This window comes from Scyliorhinus torazame, chromosome 14 (genome assembly GCF_047496885.1).
Source record: "Scyliorhinus torazame isolate Kashiwa2021f chromosome 14, sScyTor2.1, whole genome shotgun sequence".
Taxonomy (NCBI): Eukaryota; Metazoa; Chordata; class Chondrichthyes; order Carcharhiniformes; family Scyliorhinidae; genus Scyliorhinus; species Scyliorhinus torazame.
The window spans coordinates 56,242,698-56,263,516 of record NC_092720.1 but is presented as its reverse complement, the minus strand read 5'-3'; the positions used below and the strand labels follow the sequence as shown (position 1 = coordinate 56,263,516).

General features: G+C 44.7%; 1 protein-coding gene across 2 annotated transcripts in view; it reads right to left on the bottom strand.

Annotated features, from left to right (window-relative positions):
• atp11b (ATPase phospholipid transporting 11B) overlaps positions 1 to 20,819 on the bottom strand; it is a 237,188-nt gene that overhangs the window by 60,619 nt on the left and 155,750 nt on the right. For both annotated transcript variants that reach the window (XM_072474212.1, XM_072474211.1), the window contains exons 24-26: positions 13,362 to 13,489; positions 12,605 to 12,743; positions 2,378 to 2,443 (exon numbers count right to left, since the gene is read on the bottom strand). In XM_072474212.1, coding sequence (XP_072330313.1) covers positions 2,378 to 2,443; positions 12,605 to 12,743; positions 13,362 to 13,489 — 333 coding nt within the window. The remainder of the gene's footprint in view (positions 1 to 2,377; positions 2,444 to 12,604; positions 12,744 to 13,361; positions 13,490 to 20,819) is intronic.

Sequence of the window (20,819 nt, the reverse complement as noted above, 5' to 3'; positions counted from 1 at the left end):
TCAAAGGACACATGTTTTTGGTCATGGTTGATGGGCATTCGAAGTGGTCGGAGGTTGCCATCATGAAATTAACAATTACGGAACAGACCATAGAAAGGCTTGACGAGGTGTTTGCAAGATTCTGTTGATCCGAACAACTCGTGAGCGATAATGGTACACAGTTCACATCGGCCGAAGGGGTGTGGCAATTGCCATATCAGATCTGCCTGCTACCATCCAGCTACCAACAGCTTAGCTGAACGTTTCGTACAACAGCTCAAGCATGCCGTGAAGGTTTCAAGGGATAAAGTCTCTACCTCGACGTGTCAATGGCTTTCTACTGACATACAGAAACTATGCACACAGTTTAACCTTTGACTCCCCTTTCAACTTCAGAGATAGTCAGGCAACAACATCAGATGCAAGAGGCTAGAAGGGGACTACATTCCAAAAGTACAGTCTTTGACCATGGGTAATGTGTTCTTGTCGAGATATTATACCTCGGGCAAAAAATGGACTCCAGCAATTGTATTAGCCAAAACGGGACCGATTTCATTTACTGTGCAAAGTGACGATGAACTAATTTGGCATTGAATTGCTGACTGCACGTATTGGGAGTATAGAATCTGTACCAGATGTTATCACAGAGAGCATGGACAGTGGCATACCAGACTGGAAGACCAGAACTGCTGAATCTGTTATGACAGAATCATCCACTCAACCAGAGACAGTTCCGGAGTTGGTTTCGCAAGTTGCGACACTGACCAATGTACAGGAAGACATCCCTAGTACCCCAAGAACCAAATTAGTGAACATTGTGTTCGACCAAAACGAGATACATATCTACCCAAGAGATTAACATACATATGCATCAGCAACATAATATTGTTATTACTCGCATAATGTGTGGGATCTGTGTTAAAGTATTCAAGTTAAAAATCCAGGGATAACAAAGTAAAGAGGGAGGGGCGTTATGTATTAAAGTAATACAATTGGCTGGTGTAATGTCATGTTTTACACAATTACATCATTGGAGCGTTTCAGAGGCTTTTGCGGAGATCACTATTGTACCGTTTCAGCAGCATCTTGTAATAAACCCCTTGCACTATGTTATGTAAACTTGACGTGCATCACCTCTTATTCTCTCTCTTTGCAGCTATAAAAAAAAAGCATAACACTTCGCTCCCACCCTTGCTGCTCCTCCGAATCGTAGCTTCGGTCTCTGAAGGAGCACAGAGCTGGGTGGGGGAGGACATATGTTTAGGAAACTAGGACATGGGAGAGACAGAATCTGTAAATGGAGGAGCAAAGCCTCAAGATTCTGTCTCTCCCATGCTTGCTGTTCCTCTGATCAAAGCTCTGCATTAATAGAATCATATTTCTACAGTGCAGGAGGCCGCCATTTGGCCCATCAAAACTGCACCGACCCTTCAAAAGGTCGCCCAATCCCAGCAACTCCACCCCAAGGGGCAATTCAGCATGGCTAAACCACCGATACAACAAATCTTTGGACTTTGGGAGGAAACCCACACAGACACGGGGAGAACGTGCAAACTCCACACAGTCACCCAAGGTCAGAATCGAACCCAGGTCCCTGGCGCCATGAGGCAGCGCTATTAACCACTGTGCCACATTATTGACCCACTTTCAATAATAATCTTTATTGTCACAAGTGTGCTTACATTAACACTGCAATGAAGTTTGTGAAAAGCTCCTAGTTGCTACATTCCAGCGCTTGTTTGGGTACATGGAGGGAGGATTCAGAATGTCCAAATGACCTAACAGCACGTCTTTCAGGACTTGTGGAAGGAAACCGGAGCACCTGAGGAAACCATGCAGACATGGAGAGAACGTGCAGACGCCACACAGACAGTGACCCAAGCCGGGAATCGAACCTGGGACCCTGGCGCTGTTAAGCAACAGTGCGAACCACTGTGTTACCATGCCACCCTTTTGAAAGCTTGCACTTTCAAATCCTTGATCGGACCATGAGGATGCAGAGGTTGGGATACATTTAAAAATGATGGAATCTCATAAAGGGCGGGGGGGGGGGGGGGGGGGGGGGGGGGGGAGATAAGGTGGATGGTTGCAAGGAAACCTATGTGCACTATAAGACCAACATAGACTAATGGAGTTAAATTACCTGTCCTTATGTTGTATATTCCAAGTAACACTTTTGTTTGAATGAGTTTTGACTCTGATACAAATTTTATATTTCATATAATGCAGAGCTGACAAGTTAGCCTTCAGAATCAGTAATAATTCTTAATTTTATGATGACATTTATAGAAATACATGTGATTCAATGAAATCGGCACAGGAGAATGCATATTAGCACAAACATAATTCAATAAAATGCCCTTATTTCTTCGGTCCTCAGCCTTAATAATACACCTACCTTTAATGTAACAGTAATAAACATAACAGTGAAGACCAGAAAGCCAAACGTCCAGTTTCCAAATTTCTAAATGTAAAAAGAAGCAAGTTAAAATTCAAATCCAAATCCTCCAGAATTCTCACAAATAATGCATATTAATGACAAAGAAAATGGAAAGTTGATCAATCTCCAAGTGTTACCTTAGCTAAAAAGCAAGAAATAGCCTCTCTGTAAATTTCAACAATTATAATAAACAAATGGAATAGCAATCCATGTAGCCCAAATTACTCAATTGATAAAGTAAACCAAATCTACTTTTGTAGATAATAGTAAGTTCTCATGAAATTAAACCCTAATAGCATGTTGAGACTGAATACTATCTTATAATATAGGCTGAACCCAAAGTCTGCATGGAGATTAGCTAAATCAGCAGCATCAAGTTTTATGACCCAGTTCACACTGCATGCTGCACAGGGAAAACAGAACTTGTGTGTTTAAATATATATACACATGATTCTGCTCACCCTTATCCAAGTGCCAATGTTTCATATTACAGAACAAATGGGCAAATTAAATCATTTCAACTTTTGAATCTTAAATTAAGTCCACTCAATGTTTCTTAAACCTGAAACACAACTGAAATTATTAGCTTGGTTTGCAATTAAATGCAAACAAAATGTTTAATCAAAGCAAGATAACCTCTTCAAGATTGTTTTATATTACTTCAGAGTAAGTGATTGGGGATGTGAAGTAATCTGTTCCGAGCACAAACTGACCAAAGGCAGGTAGGATCAAGGAAAACCCAAAAGCTTTCTATAGGTATGTCAGGAATAAGCGAATGACTAGGGAAAGAGTAGGAGCAGTCAAGGACAGGGATGGGAAGTTGTGTGTGGAGTCTGAAGAGATAGGCGAGATACTAAATGAATATTTTGTCAGTATTCACTCAGGAAAAAGATAATGTTGTGGAGGAGAATGCGGAGACCCAGGCTAATAGAATAGATGGCATTGAGGTACGTAGGGAAGAGGTGTTGGCAATTCTGGACAGGCTGAAAATAGATAAGTCCCCGGGTCCTGATGGGATTTATCCTAGGATTCTCTGGGAGGCCAGGGAAGAGATTGCTGGACCTTTGGCTTTGATTTTTATGTCATCATTGGCTACAGGAATAGTGCCAGAGGACTGGAGGATAGCAAATGTGGTCCCTTTGTTCAAAAAGGGGAGCAGAGACAACCCCGGCAACTATAGACCGGTGAGCCTCACGTCTGTAGTGGGTAAAGTCTTGGAGGGGATTATAAGAGACAAGATTTATAATCATCTAGATAGGAATAATATGATCAGGGATAGTCAGCATGGCTTTGTGAAGGGTAGGTCATGCCTCACAAACCTTATCGAGTTCTTTGAGAAGGTGACTGAACAGGTAGACGAGGGTAGAGCAGTTGATGTGGTGTATATGGATTTCAGCAAAGCGTTTGATAAGGTTCCCCACGGTAGGCTATTGCAGAAAATACGGAGGCTGGGGATTGAGGGTGATTTAGAGATGTGGATCAGAAATTGGCTAGCTGAAAGAAGACAGAGGGTGGTGGTTGATGGGAAATGTTCAGAATGGAGTTCAGTTACAAGTGGAGTACCACAAGGATCTGTTCTGGGGCCGTTGCTGTTTGTCATTTTTATCAATGACCTAGAGGAAGGCGCAGAAGGGTGGGTGAGTAAATTTGCAGACGATACTAAAGTCGGTGGTGTTGTCGATAGTGTGGAAGGATGTAGCAGGCTACAGAGGGATATAGATAAGCTGCAGAGCTGGGCTGAGAGGTGGCAAATGGAGTTTAATGTAGAGAAGTGTGAGGTGATTCACTTTGGAAGGAATAACAGGAATGCGGAATATTTGGCTAATGGTAAAGTTCTTGGAAGTGTGGATGAGCAGAGGGATCTAGGTTCCCATGTACATAGATCCCTGAAAGTTGCCACCCAGGTTGATAGGATTGTGAACAAGGCCTATGGAGTGTTGGCCTTTATTGGTAGAGGGATTGAGTTCCGGAGTCAGGAGGTCATGTTGCAGCTGTACAGAACTCTGGTACGGCCGCATTTGGAGTATTGCATACAGTTCTGGTCACCGCATTATAGGAAGGACGTGGAGGCTTTGGAGCGGGTGCAGAGGAGATTTACCAGGATGTTGCCTGGTATGGAGGGAAAATCTTATGAGGAAAGGCTGATGGACTTGAGGTTGTTTTCGTTGGAGAGAAGAAGGTTAAGAGGAGACTTAATGGAGGCATACAAAATGATCAGGGGGTTGGATAGGGTGGACAGTGAGAGCCTTCTCCCGCGGATGGAAATGGCTGGCACGAGGGGACATAGCTTTAAACTGAGGGGTAATAGATATAGGACAGAGGTCAGAGGTAGGTTCTTTACGCAAAGAGTGGTGAGGCCGTGGAATGCCCTACCTGCTACAGTAGTGAACTCGCCAACATTGAGGGCATTTAAAAGTTTATTGGATAAACATATGGATGATAATGGCATAGTGTAGGTTAGATGGCTTTTGTTTCGGTGCAACATCGTGGGCCGAAGGGCCTGTACTGCACTGTATCGTTCTATGTTCTATGTAAAGTCTGGAGTGTGGCTGGTGCATTAGTGAATCCCATCACAGAATGCGTTGGAAAAGCAGATGCAAGTTAATATGATTCTATTAGATCACATGAATAAAGAACTTGACATTCCTAACTTAGTCTGAAATGTCTGTCATCAAGCAACTCGCCAAGCCTCCATCACCACCACATTCCAAGGCTCTTATCTCTATCACCTAGAACAGTGTTTTTCAAACTTTTTTTCCGGGGACACATTTTTACCAACCTGCCAACCTTCGGGACCCAACCTGGCCGACCTTTGTGACCCACGCCGGCCGACCTGTGCGACCGACCGACCATTTTCTCTTACCTTGTTTGTTGCTGACAAAAATGGAAGAAATGGTTTTGGGTCCCTTTGGCCCCAATGGTCCCTTTGGCCCCCCGAACTTGAAAAAAAGGCTGCGACCATATAAAAAAATATGCGGCCGCACTGCGCAAGCGTGCCCAATCATCGGTGCGTGCGCACCAATCATCGGGCATGCATGCGCAGTGCGGACAAATGGTTTTTTAAAAAAATCTGTTCCTGGCCATTTTGAAGGTCGCTTGCAGCCGGCACTATTAAAAGCTGGCTGCTGCGGCTGTTGAGGGTGGATTTGCTCGATCGGGAGCGCTGCGACAGACGGCTCCGCGACCCACCCGCGGGTCTCGCCCCCAAGTTCCCCTCCAGGCCTCACCATCCTGACTTGGAACTATAACACCCTTTCTGCACTATTGTTGGGTCAAACTTTCTAACAGCTCTGTGGGTATATCTACAACAGTTAGACAGCAGCAGTTCATGTTGGGTCACCATCACCTTCTCAAGGGCAATTAGAGGTGGGAAATAGATGCTGGCCTTTTCAGCTATGCTCGCATCCCGTCAGGAATTTGAAAAAAACAAAGCTAACATAGGATTATCAATGCCTAACTCCATTCAGCATCGTCAGTGGGAACATCATTAACTGCAAATTCATCAGGTCACACAGCATCTAGAGTCTGGAATTAAAGCAGAACTCCTAATTGTCAGTGTCAAATTATGGAAGTCCCTACAATGATTAAATTGGCGTTTTTTTATTTTTAGATTGACCATAACTAAAAAGGGAAACTGAAAAAGAGAAATAGAGAAAGGAAACTAACCCCCCCCCCACCCCCCCCCCCAGTTTCTATGGAAACAAATACTATAAGGAATTCTAAGGAAACAGAGATTAGAAACCAAAACTAGGAAGGTTGAACTGGTCAAAAGCTTATAAAAGAACACAGGTCGATCCTTGCACAGTACAGCTGGATCAGCCTAGTAGTTGTTATTGAAAATATGGAAAGATGTGTCATTTGAAATATGGAAGTCTGGCAATATCTGGTCTGAGAGAAACATGAGAGGATACAATGAAAGATCCCACAAAGGGTTAACAGCAGCTGCAAAGAGCAGGATTGTAAAATGCAGGTATCCTTGGTCAAGCAGGCTTAGCAAACACACAGGATTTTGAATGAGGCCAAAAACAATGGCTCACACCTTCATTGAAAGTAACTATCCTAGTAAGCATCTGGGAAAGCATGGATGGTTTCAGTTGAGCTAGGTGATAAATGTAAACCTTTGAAGTTATAACCCAAGTGGATTTTTAGCATACAGCTAAAAGCAATGTTTCACACCTTCATTGAAATTAACTATCTTAGTAAGCAGCTGGAAAGGAAAGCATGAGGTTCAGTTGAATTTGGTGACAATTCTAGGTGTGAAATTTTGCTAATACCAGGTAAATTAAAGAAAACTGGAGACTATCAGACTAAGAGAAACATAACCCAAAGCCAAAATCAAAGTCAAAATTATGAGCTGAGGACACAATTGGAAAATAAAACTATAGAAATGACAGGAACCAAACCAAAATTCACACCTCTTGAAACCAAAGCATTTTTGAATATCACAAAGGAACTTTGAACATCACAAAGGAGAAAATGTAATCAGGTCTATATTGTATTAGAATGTTTAGATCAAAGATACTTTTTACTATCAAAGAAAATAAAAGTTACTTTACAATAAAGTCATAAAAACTAGATAAGTGTTAGAAAAATATATAAACCCGAAGAAAGGGGACAGCAGGCAGAACCAGAACTCAGAGAATCAGAGAAGGAAGAGAAGCAGCTCAGAGTCAGATTACAGTCAGCTCGGTCATGGGAAAGATAAGACAAAATAGCCGAGCTAAAACAGCTAATACACCTAAGGAAGACTAGAATTTAAAGAGTAGGCAGAGTCAGCTCAGAGACAGCCAGTTCTCACAGCTCGGTACATGGGAAAGATAGGACATAGCAACCGAGCTAACCAGCGAATACATCTAAAGAAGACCAGACTTTAAAGAAGATTGATTGCCAAGGTGGGCCTGAAGGTCCCTTCAACCAACCAGAAGGATCCAGAAGCAAGATCTTTTTACCTTTCTGTAAAGACAGTGATTGCAGCTTTTAAAAGAAAAAATATAATAATAAAACAACTGAAAAGTTTTAACCTGAAATAGTGGTTATTCCAAAGTCTACTTTACTTACTTAGCAATGCGGGACCCAGGATCGATGCTACTAAGTGGTAAGTGGATGAAATCTTCTGTGAAGGTATGGGTTATACCGGGGAATAACTTTAAAACATAGTTTGACCTGAATAGCACCCACTGAAGCCTGCATCGGAGTCGGGGAGTGAGAATCCCTGTTCACCATTTAGAATGTCGACCCTTTTTTGGTATAGGGGGAATTCTAAGAATAGTGGTGAGTTTTCAACAACATAGTAGTGCAGTACAGGCAAGTTGAAGATAACAGAGGCTAAATCTAGAAGCTAAGAATCAACAAATACAGATGCTGAGCTAATTGTGGATCTACACCATCCATTTCTGGTTGAGGATGTTCTGCAGACATTGGTCATTTTTGGTGAAGACTGTGCCCGTGGAACGCAGATTGGTTGTGCGCTTCATTATTTTAGTAAATAACTGGGATTTTGAATTTATTTTTTCTCTCCATCAGTTTTACAATTAGATCAGGAGACAGCAATCAAATGCAGGAACCCTGCTTCAACATTGCACACTGGATCTGGGAGGTTCGGTTATGTGAAGCATCCCAACCGTTGTGACTGCAGAGCTCAGAAAGCACAGATTTTATACCTACCTGGTCCGAATGGCTCAATACATCAAGACAGCATCTGACCGAGTATGGCATCAAGGAGCCCTAGCAAAATGGACGTCAATGGTAATCCCCACTGATTGGAGTCATACCCGGCACAAAGGAAGATGGTTGTGGTGGTAGGAATTCAATCTCAGTCCCGGAACATTGTTGCAGGAATTCCTCAAGGTAGTGTCCCAGGCAGAGCCACCTTCAGCTGTTTCATCAATGACCTCCCTCCATAGTAAGGTCCAAAGTGTTTGCTGAACAATTTTCAGCACCTTTTGCGCTTCCTCAGATACTGAAGCAGTCCCATGCCCATATGTAGCCAGACCTGGACATCATGCAGGCTTGGACTGCTAAGTGGCAAATATTCACGCCACACAAAGTACCAGGCAATAGCTATCTTTCAAACCGGAAGTTCCACCCCGAGCTCGAGTTGGACCCGGCACAGCCCTCTGAGCGCTCGATCTGGTCTGAGAACCGATGCCAGCCCTGGGACCGCCCGATCCAGCCACTGTCGCACCCAACCCGGCCCGGAAAAGCCCACCCAGCGACCCGACTTATCGGAGGATGGAAAGAAGAATCCACGTGGAGGCCCGACCAGGCCTACTCCAAGGCCCGGCTCCAGAAGCACCTGACCAGACCACTAACGCTGGAACACAACACGGGACACGGCCCAAATCTGACCCAGAAAGCCCCTGCCTGCGACTCAAACCCGGATTAAAGACCCCCGACACGGCAGTGACCCCCGCAAGGTAGACCCGTCCTCTCAGAACGCCAGGGCCCGACTGGATCGCAAACTTGCCCCTCCCCCGGTAATCCCAAAATCGCAACCAGCGTCTGGGACCCTGTCAGACGAGGCCCCAAAAACAAAGCCAGCGCTCCGGCCCCCGCCAGACACAACCACCTACCTTCCACACAGTCAAACGTCTCCCATCGGATCCCTGGGTCATCCAGAAGCAGCCACTGACCGAGGAAGTGAGGGAAACGCGTTGGTTTGCAGGTAAGACTAAAGCAACGCGGTTTCAAGACTCCTCTCCCCAGCATACTCCTAGCAAACATCACAGCGATTGAAAACAAGCTGGACGAACCTAACGCTAGACTTATCGGAGGGAAGCAAGAGACTGCTGTGTGCTCTGCTTCACAGAGGCGTGGCTCACCCCAGCCTCACCAGACTGTGCCATGCAACCTGAAAGCTTCTTAATCCACTGGATGGACCACAAGGCGTCATCAGGCAAAGAAAAGTGTGGCAGGGTTTTGCCTCCTATTCAACTCCTGCTGGTGCTCGGATGTGGCGACCCTGGTGACCTACTGCTCCCTGAACCTGGAATATCTGACTGTGAAGTGCCGCCCGTACTACCTTCCAGGGGAATCCACTCAGCCATCATCACAGTGGTCTACGTCCCACCCCAGGAAGAAGGGAAGGCGGCACTGGACGAATTGTACACAGTTATAAATAACAATGAAATGGAACACCCGGAGGCCTTGTTCATCGTGGCCAGGGACTTCAGCAAGGCCAACCTCAAGAGTGTACTGCCAAAATTCCACCAACAGATCGCCTGTCCAACCAGGGACAACACCCTCGACCGCTGCTACACAAAAATCAAGGGCGCCTACCTATCCATCCCCCGACCGCACTTCGGAAAATCGAACCATAAGATGGTGGTACAGTAGTTTAGGACTGAGCTTAGGAGGAACTTCTTCACCCAAAGGGTTGTGAATCTATGGAATTCCTTGACCAGTGAAGCAGTTGAGACTCCTTCATTAAATGTTTTTAAGATAAAGATAGATAGTTTTTTGAAGAATAAAGGGATTAAGGGTTATGGTGTTTGGGGAGGAAAGTGGAGCTGAGTCCAAAAAAGATCAGCCATGATCTCATTGAATGGCGGAGCAGGCTCGAGGGGCCAGATGGCCTACTTCTGCTCCTAGTTCTGGTGTTCATATGGTGCGCCTTCTCCTGGCATACAAGCAGAAACATAAGTGGGAGATTCCGGTCAAAAAGGTTGTGCAGTGTTGGTCCAAGGCAACAGAAGAGCTCCTACTTGACTGCTTGGAGTCAGTAGAGTAGTCCATATTTAAGAACTCAGCGACCAACCTAAATGAGTATGCCACCACCGTCACAGAATTTAGCAGCAAATGTGTAGATGACTGCGTGCCAAAGAAAGCAGTACGTACATTCCCCAACCGGAAACCATCGCTTAATCGGGAGATTGGCTCCCGACTGAAGGCCAGGTCTGAGGTGTTCTAGTCAGGCGACTCTGAACTATACAAGAAATCCAGGTACGACCTCTGCAATATCATCAGGAACGCCAAATATATAGGTGTGAAGCTTTGCTGAAATCAGGTAAATTAAAGAAAACTGGAGACAACCTACAAGAACACAAATTAGACCCAAATCAAAGTCAAAATTGAGCTGGGGACACAATTCGATAATAAAACTATAGAAATGACAGGAATCAAAATTCACACCCCTCTTGAAATCAAAGCATTTTGAACATCACAAAGTACACAATGTAACCAGATCTATGGGCTGAGGCCATGCCCAAAATGAATACTTAGTCGTGTTAGAAAAATTTAGATTAAAGGTACCTTTTACAATCCAAGTGAAAAAAAAGTTACTTTACAATAAAGTCATAAAAACTTAACTGTTAGAAAAATATATAAACCCCGAGAGAGAAGCAGAGAAAGAACAAGAGAAGCAAGCAGAGTCAGCTTACAGTCAGCTCGGCCATGGGACAGAGCAAAGCAGCCGAGCTAAAACAGCTAATACATCTAAGATCAGAATTTAAAGAGGAGGCAGAGTCAGCTCAGAGACAGCCAGCAGAGCCAGCTCTCACAGCTCGGTACATGGGAAAGATAAGACATAGCAACCGAGCAGAACAGCGAATACATCTAAAGAAGACCAGATTTTAAAAAGATTGATTGTCAAGTTGGGCCTGAAGGTCCCTTCAACCAACCAGAAGGATCCAGAAGCAAGATCTTTTTACCTTTCTGTAAAGACAGTGATTGCAGCTTTTAAAAGAAAAAATATAATAATAAAACAACTTAAAAGTTTTAACCTGAAATAGTGGTTATTCCTAAGTCTACTTTACTTACTTAGCAATGCGGGACCCAGGATCGACGCTACTAAGTAGTAAGTAGATGAAATCTTCTGTGAAGGTATGGGTTATACCGGGGGATAACTTGAAAACATAGTTTGACCTGAATAGCACCCACCAAAGCCTGCATAGGAGTCAGGGAGTGAGAATCCCTGTTCACCATTTAGAATGTCGGCCCTTTTTGGTATAGGGGGAATTCTAAGAATAGTGGTGAGTTTTCAACAACATGATCCATAGACCACAATCAGTAAGGATGAACAACGCCTCGTCCATGATAGTCCTCAATACCGAGGCCCCACAAGGCTGCTTACTTAACCCCCTACTATACTCCCTGTACACACGCGTGCCAAAATCTGGCTCCAACTCCATTTACAAGTTTGCTGAAGATACAACTGTAGTGGATCGGATCTTGAACAACGATGAGTTAGAATACAGGATGTAGATAGAGAACCAAGTGGAGTGACGTAACAACAACAATCTCTCCCTCAGAGTCAGCAAAACTAAAGAGCTGGTCATTGACTTCAATAAGCAAAGTATCGTACACACCTTTGTCTGCATCAACGGGGTGGAGATGGTTGACAGTTTCAATTCCCCAGGTGTGCACATCAGCAAAACTCTGTTCTGGTCCACCCACGTCAATGCTATGACCAAGAAAGCACTACAGCAGCTATACTTTCTCAGGAAACTAAGGAAATTCGGCATGTCCACAGAAACTAAGGAAATTCGGCATGTCCACATAGACTTACCAATTTTACAGAAGCACCATAGAAAGCATCCTATCTGGCTGCATAACAGCCTGGTATGGCAACTGCTCGGCCCAAGGCCGTAAAAAAAATACAGAGTCGTGAACACCGCCTAGTCCATCACACAAACCCACCTCCCATCCATTGACTCTGTCTAAACCGCCTTTTTCCAATCAGGCAGGAGATACAAAAGTCTGAGAACACGCACTAACTGAATCATAAACAGCTTCTTCGTTGCGGTTACCAGACTCCTAAACAATCCTCTTATGGACTGATCTGATCTCTTCACACATCTTTTCTACTGAATAGTACTACACTCCCGAATGCTTCACCTTAAGCCTGTGTCTATGTATTTACATTGTGTATTTTATGTTTGTCCTAGGTATTTTCTTTTCATGTACGGAATGATCTGTCCGAGCTGTAGGCAGAACAATATTTTTCATTATACCTCAGTACATGTAACAATAAACAAATCCAATCCCATCTCCTACAAGAGTATCTAACCATCTCCCCATGACATTCAATGGCTTTACCATCGCAGAAACCCCCACTATCAACTGGGTTACCAGTGACCACAAACTGAGCTGGACCAACTATACAAATACAAGAAGTGAGAGGTTGGGATTTCACCACCCGATTCCTTTTCAAGAATTGTACTTTATTTTAGGAATAGTAGGTCCTACCTGTCCATTCCCCATCATGGATGCATCATCTCGCCTCAGAAAGTAAGAACCGAAGAAAAATATAAAGGCATGACAAAATCCAAGCAGTGTCCAATACAGAAATCTTTTGAGAGACAAGACTTCATTTCTGCTAATTTCTCTGTAAAAATACAAAATATTAATGAGCTTATACAAAATGACACAAATGATTTTGGTTAATTTTTAAAAATTCATTCATGGGATGTGGCGGCATTGGCTGGATCAGCACCTATTGCCCATCCCTAATTGCCCCTGAACTGAGTAGTTTGCTAGGCCAAGAGTCGACCGCATGGTCATGTATAGATTTCTTTCAGTGCATGGCAGATTTCCTTCCCTAATTAGTGAACCAGATGGGTTTTCAAGACTATTGACAATGGTTTCATGTTGATTATTAGACTTTTAATACAAATTTTGCCATCTGCCGGAGTGGGATTCAAACCGGAGTCCCTCGGTCTTTGGACTACTCTTCCAGTAACAATACCACTATACCAGTCTACCCTTAACTGCCTAAATACAGCATTTTGTAAAGATTTGAAACTTATTTTATGCTGATCTGTAAACTTATTCACACCCTATAGGACCAATACTGCTGCTTCAGTAGGACTCCACCATTCTGGTTCACAGGTTAAAATCAACCTTTCTGAATACTTCATTGCCACAATTTTAAATAAAAGAATAAAAAACTTTTAATTTAGCATGTGGAAAAGATACAAAGAATGCAATAAGGCATTCAACTTACCTGTACAACGCTGGCTTGCTCTTAAGTACATGATTGTGCACATCCTGTTCAAGCAAACTGTACATGAGGATGGGTAAAGAAGTGAAGCAAATGTTGTACAATGTCAGGTAAGCACCATCATACAATGTCTGTAAGAAAAATACATTATTGTGGTGGTAATTGAAGCTTAAATATCTCTCTAGTTATTAACTTGTATGTACATGCATTATCCACACGCCATTTAAAAAAAATAATTTATCGGGTATGGGAGTCGCTGGCTAAGCCAACATTTATTGCTTATCCTTGGTTACCCTTGAGAAGGTGGTGGTGAGTTGCATTCTTGAACCACTGCTGTCCAGAAGTGCAGGTACTCCCACAGTGCTGTTAGGGAGGGAGTTCCACAATTCTGACCCATGTGATGAGTGTGTAGTGATGGGTTTTTAAATGTCTGGGTTGGGTGTGTATATGCCTGCTGTAGTAATATTTTTTAATATTTAAAAGAAAAACAGACACTTGCTACAAAAGGGTACAATTAAGTTGTACACGCGAGATTTTTAAAAAAACATGTATTTTATTACAAACATGTATCAAAACAGGTTACAGCAAATAAACACCCCAGGGAACATACTTCCCAGCAATCAACTATACAGTCTGTACAGACTTTTCTCCTTTTTCACATGCTCCCTCCTTCCCCACGACGAACAGCCCCTCAATCACGGTCACAAATATCCTCCACCTTTCCTCAAACCCCCCTAAAGAGTCCCTTAACTCATACTTTATCTTCTCTAACCGCAGGAAGTCGTACAGATCACCCAACCATGCCGCTATCGCCGGTGGCGATGCCGACCGCCACGCCGCAAAATTCGCCAGCATGCAATCAGAGAGGCGAAGGCCAAGACATCGACCTTCCTCCTCTCCACGAGCTCCGGCTTCCCTGAAACCCATAATAATCGCCACCAAAAGGTCCGGGTCCACCTCCTCCGCCACTATCCTGGTTAAGACTGCGAACATTCCCGCCCAGAATCTTCCCAATTTTTCGCAACCGCAAAACATGTGCGCGTGATTCGCTGGCCCCCGCCCTCACCTCTCACACTCATCTGCTATCCCCTGAAATAACCCACTGGTTCTCACCCGAGTCATATGCACCCTGTGCACCACCTTAAACTGTATCAGACTCATCCTTGCACAAGAGGAGGTCCCTTTACCCTTCGCAGTGCCTCACTCCATACTCCCCAATTGATCTCCATTCCCAACTCTGCTTCCCATTTCTCCTTGATCTTCACCACCCGCTCACCTCCCTGCTCCCCCAGCCACTTGTATATATCCCCAATTCTTCCCTCCCCTTCCACATCCGGAAGCAGCAGTCGCTCCAGCAGGATATATCCTGGAAACCTAGGGAACCCTCTCCAGACCTTTCGTGCAAAGTCCCTAACCTGCAGACACCTGAACTCACTCCCCCTCAGCAGCTCTACCCTCTCCCTTAGTTCCTCCAGACTGGCGAACCCTTCCTCCAAATACAGATCCCTCACCTTGACCAGCCCCATTTCCCTCCACCTCCTGTATACACTAACCATCCCCGGCTCAAATCCATGATTCTCGCACAGCGACGTTAGCACTGACATGCCTTCCACCTTAAAATGCCTCAACAGATTCCATATCTTCACTCTGGACTGTACCACAGGGCTCCTTGAATACCTACTCTGAGCCATTGGCAACGGTGCCGTCACCATAGCCCTCAAACTAGACCCCTTACAAGATTCCTCCACCATCCTAACCCACTCTACCCACCACCGCTGCACCTTGTCCACATTCGCCGCCCAATAATAATGAAGCAGGTTCGGCAACGCCAATCCTCCTGCTGCCTCTGCAGCAGGGTCCTCCCCACCCTCGGCACCGTCCTCGGCCATACAAAGTCAGAAATGATTGTGTCCACTTTCCGAAAAAAAAAAGTCCTTTGGCATAAAGATCGGGAGAGCTTGAAAGATAAACAAGAACCTTGACAGAATATTCATTTTCACCACTTGGACCCTCCCCGCGTTAAATGCAGTGTATCCCATCTCCTAGGATCCTCCCTAGCCTCCTTTATCAGCTTCGTTAAGTTCCACTTATGGAGCCCCGTCCATTCCCTCGCTACCCGAATCCCCAAATACCTAAATCTATCCCTCGCTACCGTAAATGGCAACCCCCCCTAAATTAGCCCGCCGTGCCAGGGAATACCTCACTTTTCTCTACATTCAGCTTGTACCGAGAACCCTCCAAACCTCCCCAGCAGGCCCGTAATCCTTCCCATACTCTCCAACGAATCAGAAACATACAGCCAGAGGGCATCGGAGCGATACCCCATGCTCCCTCTGTCCCCTCATAATCCTTTGCCACTCTGCCGGCGCTCTGAGAGCCATCGCCAATGGCTCTATGGCCAGCGCAAACAGCAGTGGTGGCAGCGGGCACCCCTGCCTCGTACCACTGTATAAGTCCAAGCTTTGTGAGCTCATATCATTCGTCCTCACCCTTGGAGTCACATACAGCAACCGTACCCATGCCACAAATCTCGGCCCAAACCCAAACCTTCCCAAAACCTCGAACAAGTACTGCCACTCCACCCGATCAAATGCCTTCTCCGCGTCCATGGACACCACCACCTCTGGTACCAGAGTCCCCGACGGATTCATCACCACATTCAACAGTCTTATATTACTCGCCAGCTGCCTGCCCTTCACGAAGCCTGTTTGATCATCTGCCACCACACCGGAGACACACTCCTCCATCCTCCCCGCCAACAACTTAGCCAATACTTTCACATCCGTGTTCAATAGTGATATGGGCCTATACGACCCACATTCCACTGGGTCCTTCCTCTTTTTCGGGATTAGTGTGATTACTGCATGCGTCATCATCTTCGGAACTCCCCCTTCTCCAGTGCTTCATTAAACGCCCCCAACAGATGTGGTGCCAGGTCCGTTGCAAATTCCTTATAAAATTCCGTTGGGTAGTTGTACGTGTGGGATTATCGTTATTTCAAACCATGCTCATGTTTAAAAGGAGAGGCTAATGGGTTTTTGTTCTGATTTCTGGGGAGTAGTTAAATAATTAGATCATGGAATTTATGGAGGTAAAGATGGTGTAGCAATGGGAGGAGCTAAATCTGTACTAGGTCTCTAGCAATCAGTTTAGATTTGGCTGTGAACAGAACAGCTTGTGCAAAAGGCTGTCAGGTTGAGCAGTAGTCTGATGCAGACAAGAATCTGCTGACGGACTCCTGAATCTGCAGACTGTTTCTTGAATCTGCAGACTGTTTCCTGATAAGATCTCTCTCTCCACGCAGTCTTTTGGAGGAATTCTTTATTTAAAGGTTGTGTCCAGCTGGCATGTAATCCTGTGTTTGCTAACTTTATTTAAAAGTGGGTTTTGACCGGTGATGTGTTTTGCCTGATTGGATAAAGAAGGAAGCAGACAGGAGTTAGTGTCTCACTTATTGTTAAGCATTGTTTAAATTGTAAGCTATATTTTTGTGACGTTAAGATAGTATAATACGGTGTTAATAATAAAGATGGTTTTAATGTACCATATCCCTGTTTTTGGAATCAATCCTGGAGCGAAGTATCCTTCCCTCACCTTTCATAAATTTCTGTCTGTTAACCCAGCAAACGTTGGGGCCCGGTCCGGGATCGTAATAGCCAGCAACAGTGAAGGAACTTCAATAGATTTCAAAGTCAGGATAGTGAGTGAGCAATTGAGGAACATCTAGGTGATGCTGTTCCAAGATATCTGCTACCCATGTGCTTCAAGATGGTAGTGATCGTGGGTTTGGGAGGTGCTGTTGAAGGAGAAATAGGGAGTTCCTGCAGTGCAACTTATAGATGGTACAAGCTGCTGCCACTTTTCGTTGGTGGCGGAGGGCGTGAATGTTTGTGAAAGTGGTATCAAATGGGCTGCACTCATCCATGCAAGGAAGGAACATTTCATCACACTCCTGCCTTATGTCTTGCAAATGGTACACTGACTTTGGGGAATCAGGAGGCGAGTTACTCACCACAGGATTCCTAGCCTCTGACCTGCTATTTACATAGCTAGTTCAGTTTCTGGTCAATGGTAATCCCCAGGATATTGACAGTCAGGCATTTAGTGATGGTACTGCCATTGAATGTCAAGGGGCGATGATGAGATTCCATCTTGCTGGAAATGGGCATTGCCTGGTACATCCACAGATTCTACCTGCCACTTGTCAGTCCAAGCTGGATATTGTCCAGGTGTTGCTGCATTTGGACATGAACTACTTCAGTACAAATCATTGCGAATTGTGCAGGGCATTGCTATCATCAGGACTGTGGAGCTTGGATCGGACTTTTTGATTGTGGAAATACTCATCCCTGTTCATTACTTACCGCTAAATCTGTTTGGCACTCAAATAATCCTGTGTTGTAGCTTCATCAAGTTGACACCTTATATTTAGGTCTGCCTGGTGTTGCTCCTGATATGCCTTCCGACTCTTTTCCTTGAACCAGGATTCATCCTCTGGCTGGTTGGTGGTAATGTTAGAATGGGGGATATGCCAGGCCACGAGGTTACAGAATGTGGTTCAGTAAAATTCTGTTGGTGCTGATGGCTCACAGTGCCTCATGGATGTCCAGTCTTGAGTTGCTGGATGTATTCAAAATCTATCCCATTTAGCATGGTGGAGTGCCACACAACATAAAGGAAGGTATCCTCCTTGTCCCCCAAGACAGGACCTGGTCTCCACAAGGACTGTGCGATGGTCACCTCTATTGATAGTGTCATGGACAGGTGTATCTGCGTGGGCAGGTTGGGAAGGATGAGGTCAAGTATGTTTTATAAGACCACAGACCAAAAGACATAGGAGCAGAATTAGGCCACTCAGCCCATCGAGTCTGCTCCGCTATTCAATCATGGCTGATATTTTCTCATCCCCATTCTCCTGCCTTTTCGCCATAACCCCTGATCCTCTTATTAATCAAGAACCTATCTATCTCGGTCTTAAAGACATTGTGAATTGGCCTCCATAGCCTTCTGCGGCAGAGTTCCACAGATTCACCACCCTCTGGCTGAAGAAATTCCTCATCTCGGTTTTAAAGGATCGTTCCTTTAGTCTGAGATGGTGTCCTCGGCTTCTAGTTTTTCCTACAAGTGGAAACATCCTCTCCACATCCACTCTATCCAGGCCTCACAGTATCTTGTAAGTTTCAATAAGATCCCCTCATCCTTCTAAACTCCAAAGAGTAGAGGGATTGAGTTTCGGAGCCATGAGGTCATGTTGCAGCTGTACAAAACTCTGGTGCGGCCGCATTTGGAGTATTGCGTGCAATTCTGGTCGCCGCATCATAGGAAGGATGTGGAAGCATTGGAAAGGGTGCAAAGGAGATTTACCAGAATGTTGGCTGGTATGGAGGGAAGATCTTATGAGGAAAGACTGAGGGACTTGAGGCTGTTTTCGTTAGAGAGAAGAAGGTTGAGAGGTGACTTAATTGAGGCATAAAGATGATCAGAGGTTTGGATAGGGTGGACAGTGAGAGCCTTTTAACTTGGATGGTGATGTCTAGCATGAGGGGACATAGCTTTAAATTGAGGGGAGATAGATATAGGACAGATGTCAGAGGTAGGTTCTTTACTCAAAGAGTAGTAAGGGCGTGGCGTGGAATGCCCTGCCTGCAACAGTAGTGGACTCGCCAACACTAAGGGCATTCAAATGGTCATTGGATAGACATATGGACGATAAGGGAATAGTGTAGATGGGCTTTAGAGTGGTTTCATAGGTCGGCGCAACATCGAGGGCCGAAGGGCCTGTACTGCGCTGTAATGTTCTATGAGTACAGACCCAGAGTCCTCAAATGTTCCTCATATGACAAGTTCTTCATTCCAGGGATCATTCTTGTGAACCTAAGTACCTTTGTGCTTCTGCTTTCCTAAGCATTTCCCCAGTTAGAAAATAGTCTGTGCCTATATTCCTCCTTCCAAACTCTCACTTTTCCACATTATATTTCATTTGCCACTTCATTGCCCACTCTCCTAGCTTGTCTAAGTCCTTCTGCAGCCCCCTTGCTTCCTCAATACTACCTGTCCCTCTACAGATCTTTGTATCATCTGCAAACTTAGCAACAGTGCCTTCAGAACCTTCTTCCAGATCATTAATGTATATTGTAAAAGGTTGTGGTGCCAGCAGACACCACTAGTCACTGGCTGCCATACTGGAAAACACCCCTTTGTCTCTTTTTTTGCTTCTTGTTGGTTCCCCCATCACCTGCCGCAGAGTCAGTCCAGCAGCCATGTCCATTAGGAATTGGTCAGCTTGGTCAATAGCGGTGCTCTGAGGCACTCTTGGTAATGGACATTAAAGCCCCCACCCAGAAAACATTTTTCACCCTTGCCACATGCAGTGCGTCCTCCAAGTGGTGTTCAATAGGGCAGAGTACAGTTATGGGCCAGGATTTAGAGAACCCCAAAGTGTATCATGGAGTTCACCTGACCCACATCTTTTAATAGATTGTGGTATGGGGAGCACATGGCCCACTCTACAGGTGTGGTACAGCAGAAATGTAAAAGTATTTTTTAAAAGCAAAACCATGTTTATTCTATGAACTCAAGTTAACCATTTTAAAACATAGTGAACATCTTAGCAACCATTAATTCAAATACAACCTCAAAGAATATAACACTCAGTAATCTGTTAAGCTTTCCTTTTAACATCCATAAAACTTAACACCTTTTACCAGAAGCACATCAGGTTAAAGTCACTACTGTTATTAGTTTTAAATCACCAGGATCCATTTACAGTCTTTAGGTTACAGAGAGAGAGACTCTAATACACTTTCTGGCTGTGACTGCAGCTATCCAGCTCTGAAAACGAAACTAATACACACCCTGCAGCAAACAGCCTAAAAGTAAAAAGCTGACAGACAGCCCAGCTCCACCCACTCTGACATCACTGCAGTAATAAACACCCATTTCTTAAAGGTACTCTCACTACAGATATTTATATACACACCCATTTCTTAAAGGTACTCTCACATGACAGTACAGATTCATCAGCTGAGGGAGGACGTTGTGTGGTAATCAACAGGAGGTTTCCTTGCCTATGCTTGACCAGGTGTCATGAGACTTCATTGGGTCCAGAGTCAATGTTGATGAGTCCCAGGGCAACTCCCTCCCAACTGTATAGCAATGTGCTGTCACCTCTGCAGGATCTGTCCTACTGGTGGGGACAGGGCTTACCCACGAATGATGGTGGTGGCGTCTGGGACATTACCTGTGTGAGGCTGTTGCTTGACGACTCTGAGACAGCTGTCCCAATTTAGGCACAAGCCCCCAGATGTTAGTAAGGAGGACTTTGAAGGGTGAACAAGGCTGGGTTTGCCATTGCTGTTTCTGGTGCATAGGTCGATGCCTGGTGGTCCATTGGTTTCATTCCTTTTTGTTGCCTTTGTAGCATTTGGATACAACGGAGTGGCTTGCTAGGCCATTTCAGGG